At 50.8% G+C, this 8,375-nt stretch overlaps 2 protein-coding genes across 2 annotated transcripts in view; one reads left to right on the forward strand and one right to left on the reverse strand.

Moving 5' to 3' along the window:
• Positions 1-8,193, reverse strand: part of iglon5 (IgLON family member 5) — a 9,709-nt gene extending 1,516 nt beyond the window's left edge. Inside the window, exons 1-4 of the mRNA XM_056592362.1 lie at positions 8,063-8,193; positions 7,735-7,967; positions 6,395-6,514; positions 559-690 (exon numbers count right to left, since the gene is read on the reverse strand). Coding sequence (XP_056448337.1) covers positions 559-690; positions 6,395-6,514; positions 7,735-7,967; positions 8,063-8,193 — 616 coding nt within the window. The remainder of the gene's footprint in view (positions 1-558; positions 691-6,394; positions 6,515-7,734; positions 7,968-8,062) is intronic.
• Positions 8,194-8,232: 39 nt separating this feature from the next.
• The window catches only part of LOC130384255 (transducin-like enhancer protein 4), a 6,124-nt gene continuing 5,981 nt past the window's right edge, over positions 8,233-8,375 (forward strand). Inside the window, exon 1 of the mRNA XM_056592363.1 lies at positions 8,233-8,241. Coding sequence (XP_056448338.1) covers positions 8,233-8,241 — 9 coding nt within the window. The remainder of the gene's footprint in view (positions 8,242-8,375) is intronic.

Here is an 8,375-nt window from a genome sequence, read left to right on the forward strand (position 1 = left end):
CTCAGTGTGTTGTTAGTGTGTGTGTGTCTAACTAGTGTTTATGTGTGTTCTCAGTGCGTGTTTGTGTGTTTGTGTGTTTGTGTTGTTAGTGTGCGTGTGTCTAACTAGTGTGTGTGTGTTTTCAGTGTGTGCCTATGTTGTTAGTGTCTGTTTTGATGTTAGTGTGTTTGTGTGTGTCCAACTAGTGCTTGTGTGTGTTCTCAGTGTGTGTTGTTAGTGTGCGTGTGTCCAACTAGTGTGAGTGTGTGTGTTCTCAGTGTGTGTTTGTGTTTGTGTGTCCAACTAGTGTGAGTGTGTGTGTCCTCGGTGTGTTTGTGTTGTTAGTGTGCGTGTGTCCAGCTAGTGTGTGTGTGTGTGTCCTCGGTGTGTGCTAGTGTCGTCAGTGTGCGTGTGTCCAACTAGTGTGTGTGTGTGTCCTCGGTGTGTTTGTGTTGTTAGTGTGCGTGTGTCCAGCTAGTGTGTGTGTGTGTGTGTCCTCGGTGTGTGCTAGTGTCGTCAGTGTGCGCGTGAGGCTAGCCTGCGTCCTCGCCGCGTGACGGCGAGCGGGGAGGGACTCACAGTTGACGGTGACCTTGACCTTGTGCCGGGCGGGCGGGGCGACGCCGTTGTTGGTGATGCACTCAAAGTCCTCGCCCTGTTGCCGCCGGATCTCGGTGATGTCCAGGAACTCCCCCTCGCTCACGAGGCCGACTGCAGCATTCACCACAAGGGCACACAGGTCACGGCAGAGGTCATTGAGATGATGGGATGGCTGATCTGAACCCACGGCGGTATGAACCCGGGCCCACGGCGCCAACACAATCATCCTCTCTCTCTTTTCCTCGAGTGACAAAGCGAGAGAGACATCTTTTTTCGCTGTTATAGATTTTCTGATCTCCAGCGGGAACATGGTAGGTCAACAAACTCATCTAATATCTAGTTATGTCTAATGCCCTGTTCTACATTCAAACATCATTTGTTGAATCTAAAAGGGTTTGGGTTTAGTGTTGTTCTGTTTAACGGTTGACAAGGTGAAAACACAGAGTTGGAAATGTCAAGTCTATCCAAGTACCTTCCCCCCTTGGCACAACCAATCAGCATAGAGATACCTTCCCCAATAGGCACAGACCAATCAGTACAGAGACACCTTTCCCACGCAAGCAACAACCAATCAGAGCCAATCCCTACTACACCTGTGCGTTTGTTTGATGTGGAGTGGTTAGAAATACAATGCTTATTTTTATTTACTTATTTTTATATATACATATAATTATTATAATCAGCATTGTGGGGTTCTTATTTATGTATGTGCAGCATTTCTATCAATATATCGTGTTGTCAGTGCGTGTGTGGGTGTTGCGCATGTATTTAATCATTGTGTGACAGTATGGGGACAAAGTGAATTGACAGGAACAACATAATTACCGGCTCGTTCTCACAGGAAATGAGAGCGTAGCTAACAGGTGTGACTCGGCAGGGGAGGGGGGGGGGGGGGGGGGGGGGGGGAGAGGAATATGAGTCTGGTGTCTGGTGTTGACAAACTCTCAGGAGTCCCTGATGAGAATTCTCTGTCTGGCGCATTGGAATGGAAGTACATTTCTTCCTCCTCCGACGCCAGACTACAGCTCACTCCACCGAGGAACCAATGGTGGGGGGGAGTCCGCTAGAATCCATGGCTCCACCGCAGAGCCCACGGCAAAATGACCATCTCCCCCACAGAGCCCATTCGGGAACCAGCTAGCTCCACCACAGGGCCCATGGTTAAGTAACCATCTCCACCACAGAGCCCATTTGGGAACCAGCTAGCTCCAACACAGGGCCCATGGGTAAGTAACTATCTCCACCACAGAGCCCATGAGGGAACCAGCTCCACCACAGGGCCCATGGTTAAGTAACCATCTCCAGCACAGAGCCCATGAGGGAACCAGCTCCACCACAGGGCCCATGGTTAAGTAACCATCTCCAGCACAGAGCCCATGAGGGAACCAGCTCCACCACAGGGCCCATGGTTAAGTAACCATCTCCAGCACAGAGCCCATGAGTGAACCAGCTAGCTCCACCACAGGGCCCATGCCTGAGTAACCTTCTCCGGCACAGAGCCCATGGAGGTAATCATTTAGCTCCGCCACAGGGCTGGCGGCGCTGGAACCAGCTAGCTCTACCACATGGCCCGGGGTGGGGGAACCGGGGAGGAGTTATGGTGCTGTCGGGGGGGATGCCGCAGGGGCTATTAGGGTGACAGGATGGAGGGATGGAGAGAGAGAAAACCACAGAAACGAGAGTGAGCAGAGTAAGGAAGAGAAATGGAGAATCGCTCCGAGCTGTCTCGTCGCCTGTGAAGCCATTAAGTCTTCCTTCTCTCCGCCGTCTTCTCTTTCCTTTCTCCTCATCTCTCTCTCTCCCTCTCTCTCTCTCTCTCTCTCTCTCTCTCTCTCTCTCTCCCTCTCCCTCTCCCTCTCGCTCCATCTCTTCTCTATCCAGCCTCTCCTCTCTCTTGCCTCTTCTCACTACCCTCTCTCCTCTCTCTCTGCTTCCCTCTCCCCGCTCTCATCCAGCCTATTAAAGGAATCAGGCTGTGGAACGCCACACAATACGTAATCTTGCCGCTAACAAGGAAACCCGGCACATTCATTTACGATTTGCTTTTAAAATACCCCCCATCTCACACGTCCTCCCCCGCCTCACCTCCTGCCCACAGACACTCGGGCGGGAGTTTTTTAGTGACGCCGGCGCGAGCACACATAAAGAAGACACTTAACGCGACGCTAGCTCCTGTCACAGATTAGCGCGTGGAGCTAATTGGAGATTATACGGGAGGATTATTAGCAGGACCGCTGAGCTGGGGAAAATGGCGGGAAAAAAGGCAGTCGCAGCGGGAAATTACTTTTCCTACTGCGCCATTCGAGGAACAGCTATTTCAAATGGTGAACTATAATACTTCTAATTAAATACTGCAAGAACGGCCTAGCCGGGCGCGATAACTCCAGTTGGGAAGTAGCTAAAGAGCTAGCAGATGGCTAACAATCACTCGGCTGAAGAGCTAGCACAGGGCTAACCATCACTGAGCTGAAGAGCGCTAGCGTAGCTTCAACACCATGGGAGTCTGTACTTTACTAATGGATCCCTATTTTTAGGAGGGAGTAGGAAAAAGGGTTTGAGACTGGGTTAGGGGTATCCTTTTGACAATATTTTAGGAAAAATCGTTACAATTTTAAATACATTTAGTCTTGACAGGCAATGGCTGTCAGACATCATGTAAAGTTATCCTCTTCGTGGAATTCATATTTTTTTTAATATTGAAGTGAGTGACGGATGTTCGAATGTGACCGTTTTCGAGTGAGGCAGGAGGGTTGTGGGAGTTAGTACGGCTGTCTACGTGGCTGCAGGTTTGTGTGTAGGTGTGTGTGCGTGGATAGTCATCTGAGTAATGAGAACAGATGGCTGCAACACACACACACCCACCCCCACACACACACACACACACACACACACACACACACACACACACACACACACACACACACACACACACACACACACACACACACACACATACACACACAGAAACACACACACACACAGAAACACACACACACACACACACACACACACACACACACACACACACACACACACACACACACACACACACACACACACATACACACACACACACACACACACACACACACACAGAAACACACACACACACACACACACACACACACACACACACACACACACACAGAAACACACACACACACACACACACACACACACACACACACACACACAGAAACACACACACACACACACACACACACACACCACACACACACACACACACACACACACACACACACACACACACACACACACACACACACACACACACAGAAACACACACACACACACACACACACACACAGAAACACACACACACACACACACACACACTTCCGCACACACATTTTGATCCAGTGTAATGGAAACCGCAGCAACTCCTCTCTCTATTTAACTGTGGCTGTTTCCCTCCTTTGCGCTCCCTCTCTCTCCCTCCCTCGGTGTCTCTTTCCCTCTCTGATGTTCTAGGGAATGGGGAGGAGGAGGAGAGGGAGGGGGACGGCTGTTGGAAGATGTGTGAGGTGAGAATTACTGCTGACACTGGAGAAATGTGTGTGTGTGTGTGTGTGTGTGTGTGTGTGTGTGTGTGTGTGTGTGTGTGTGTGTGTGTGTGTGTGTGTGTGTGTGTGTGTGTGTGCTTTTGTACATAGGACAATTTGCTAAAGGCACCGCACAGAGGTGTTTGTGTATGTGTTTTTAGATGTGTTTGTGTGCATGGTTGTTAAAGAGTAAGCAGAATTGTCATTAATTTGCTTCCTGGGCTTGTGTGTGTGTGTGTGTGTGTGTGTGTGTGTGTGTGTGTGTGTGTGTGTGTGTGTGTGTGTGTGTGTGTGTGTGTGTGTGTGTGTGTGTGGGTGTGTGTGTGTGTGTGTGTGTGGGTGTCTGTTTGTGTATAGCTTCTATCAATGGTGTAACAGCTAGACACTACAAGGAGATGGATCTCTCTCTCATTTCACCAGAACCGTGCCAGTGCTTAGCATCGACACCCACTACAGAGTCTATTGTTGCATACATTTCTCTGCATTACTTAGCATTGACAAACGCTAGAGGCGTGACGTGAGTAACTACACGTCTTAGCCTACACATCCACCACAGAGTCTAGTTACATGAGTTACTACATATCTCAGCAGAGAATCCACCTTAGACTAGCTATGTGTAACTATTTCTCTTAGTAAGTACTTATTTTAGGAAAGATTAGTCACATTCGTAACTTTACAACTAATAGAGGAATATATTAATGTTAGCAACTGTTCATATTTTTGTGAATTCTTTTTTAAAGCAAGATATCAACAATCTGGCTGACCTTCCAACCAACCAGCAAACCCTGTATCCTAACATCTAAACAATCTACCAATTGGCTCACAAACAATCGAGCAACCCAACAGGCAAAATATCACAATACAGAATCAAACTTAAAGTCCTACCTAAATCTGCATCAAACGTGCGTGTAAGGTCAAGCCTGGTCAGACCTTTATGTATGGTCTAGCGGTGAAGGCCTCGTTGCTCTGCATCTCGATGGTTCTCGTGCGCCTGCTCGGGTCGTCAACCTCCTTTCAATTCCACAATGCTGTCTCTGGCCTCCTCTAGATCATTCGGTTTTCAACGTGTCGACCCTGGTCTTTAACGTGCTACAACATTCAGCCCTGACTGGGGTCTGAATCATCCCCCGGGGGGCGTACACATGTTCAACCGTGTGATGACGACGTCTGGATGGAGCGTCTGCACCCTTAGCACCGCCGGCGCTAGAAGACGGGGGGGCTGTGATTTAACGTGACAAATGGCTCTTATTGAGAACATCCCACTCCGGGTCCACCCCGTCAGCCGAGGAGCACGCCGTCGAAAGGCTGGGTGACATACAGCAGCAGTTCATCCAATATCTACCAATTAGCTAGGCTAACAACCTGACACATCCATCTCCAAGGCTGCACGGTTACTATCTCATAAACCGCAGCACTTAGCACGCGCCCGCGCTGCGCCATGCCCGCCTCCAACGACTGACTGTGGACATCAGCAGACACACAGACAGCTGGGAGGAGGAGGAGGGGGGGGGGGGGAGGCAGAAATAGAATAAAGATTGGTGCGGGAGAGGCAGACATTTTCCTCTTCATCTATCATGCACTGGTCCGGTTCAGATAGCGCGTGACGGTGATGGAAACTATAAATAACGGCCTTCAGTGACAACAGGGGGCTGTGGGCCCAGCCTGAGCGTTGTGGTGGCTGTCGACTGGCGAGGACGAAGACAGATGCTGACGATTACCGCCGACGCCCGGGCATAATTACACAGCGCGTGGGAGGAAAAAACACGTTGGAATTGCATCGTGGTTCTGAAACGGTGTTGCGGAGGCATGGGCGCATACACTGTGACGAGGGGTGGGAGTGTGACGGGGAGCCATTGGAAATAATTTGGCCCGGCTCACTTGCCACGCGCCATCCGGAGGCCGTGGGCGTTGCACGTAAGAAGATGAAAGGTGGAGGGGGTGAACGGGGGAGAGGAAGTAGGAATGAGAGAACACAAACATGGGGGAGGGGGGGGGGGGGGGGAGGGGGTAGAATATGAGGGTTGAGATGAATAGAGGGTGAGAGGATGAGAGCAGAAAAGGGGGAGAGGAGGTGAGAGGAAGGAGAGGTCCTGTGATGAGAGGATGAGAGCTGGGAGGGTTAGAGGATACCAGGCAGAGGTGGTCAGAAGACGAGGGGCGAGATGGTGGGAGGGGAGATAATGAGGGCATGAGAGCACGAGGGGGCGAGATCACGAGGGTGAGAGAGTGCGACAGGAAGCAGGTTTTCTTACACTTCTGGTCCTTCCAGGTGACCGTGGGCTCGGGGCGTCCCACCGCCAAGCAGAACAGGTTGACGTTGTCGCCCTCGTTCACCGACACGTCTCGGGAAACGTTGACGATTCGCGCCGGCACTGGGAGACAAGAGAGCCACCTTTAACCCCCTCCGATTCGCTCGGAGGGAATTATTCATGAGGTCTGCCGCACTTGTTCAAAAAACACGGCGTTGGTGTTTGGAACAAGAGACGGGGAGAGCCAAGTCTGTAGATTAATCATGTTTGTGTGTGGGTGCGAGTGTGTGGGGGGATGCGTGCGTGCGTGCGTGCGTGCGTGCGTGCGTGCGTGCGTGCGTGCGTGCGTGCGTGCGTGCGTGCGTGCGTGCGTGAATGCGTCTGTGTGCAGCAGTATGGCCAATCAGGTACTCCAGATGCATCTAATGGATTGGTAATGTAATGTGCGCCCTTCAGGAGCTTTCCACTTGGAACATCAATAACACTGTCTCCCTTCCCCTAATGGAAACTATGAATAGTTTTCCTGAAACTTCCACTGTTTTATCAGAGCACTTTTCTGCTCGTTAATTTGATAACAAGTTGGATTGAATTTAAATGGCCGATTATCATTGCTTTTAATGAGCCTTGACCCCAGATCGCTTTTCGTCATCCGGATCCGGAATCCTCTCCTCTCTTGTCTGCTGCGGGCAGAGCGGTGAACGCAGCTGCCTCAGCGGTGTGATTGGATGTGAGATTGCAGCAGAGCTGAAGAATACACAACATCCATCTGGCGGACACACTGACAGACTGTAGACGGGTCGGTAGACACGCCAGCTGATAGTAGGCAAATATATATATAATCATCCCTCAATCTAACCACCTATTTCTGTGAGTCATTGTGACTTTCAGACTTTCCGCCAGACAGATCTCGCGTCCCAGACCGATATGACATCATGGATGCATCGGTACACTCTCGTCTCCTCTCAGACCCACGGCTAACAATGTGGCCACTAAAGAGCGGTCTTTAAAGCAGAACCAAATGCCCTGACCCTGCCTCTTAAAAAGGCTTTCAGGTTTTATTCATTTCCTGGGCGGAACTACCACTGGAAACGCCTCTCTTTAATTCAGGTACAAGTGTGTTGTATCAACGGCTTCACCATTTAAGCCAATGAGTGGTTATACATGCTATAGCATCTGTTAGACCTAGAGAGGGAGTCTTACGCAAATCAATCTACAGTATACATGGCGTTGGGGTTTGCTTGTCCTCTAAGGAGCAGGTGTGGGTTTCTCTTCGTGATCTGCCTCCCAGCTCGTTCTATCAAGAGGTGACCGCCACAGTGCACCAGGGAGTCCGGGGTACCTACCTTGTACTATGAGGTAGACATGGGTAGAGCGGGGCTTGTTGTTGGCCTGGAAGGAGCAGGTGTAGGGCCCTTCGTCGGCCACGTGCACCTGGTCGATCTGGATGGAGAAGTGGCTGGTGTTGCTGTTGACCAGCGACACGCGCTTGTCCAGCGACCACTTGTCGAGCCCCGTGAACAGGATGTTGGAGCGGTTCAACCACGCCTTGTGGGTCACCCCCTCGTCGATCTTACAGCTGCACCAGGTGAGACACGGGGGAGATCCAGGTGAGGCACGGGTGAGATACGGGTGTGTCCCGGGTGAGACACAAGTGAGGTACAGGTGAAATACATAGAGGTGAGGTGCATACAGGTGAGGAACTGGTGAGATACAGGTGTGTCCCAGGTGAGGTACAGGTGAGATACAGGTGTGCCCCAGGTGAGGTACAGGTGAGATACGGGTGTGTCCCAGGTTAGATACATACAGGTGAGGGATAGGTGAGCTACGGGTGTGTCCCAGGTATGATACAGGTGAGGTACAGGTGAGATGTGGGTGTGTCCCAGGTGAGACACAGCTGATATACAGGTAAGGTACAGGTGAGATACAGGTGAGGTAAAGGTGAGATGACAGAAAGAAACGAATGAAAGATGCAAACATATGTAAC

This window comes from Gadus chalcogrammus, chromosome 6, assembly GCF_026213295.1.
Source record: "Gadus chalcogrammus isolate NIFS_2021 chromosome 6, NIFS_Gcha_1.0, whole genome shotgun sequence".
NCBI lineage: Eukaryota > Metazoa > Chordata > Actinopteri > Gadiformes > Gadidae > Gadus > Gadus chalcogrammus.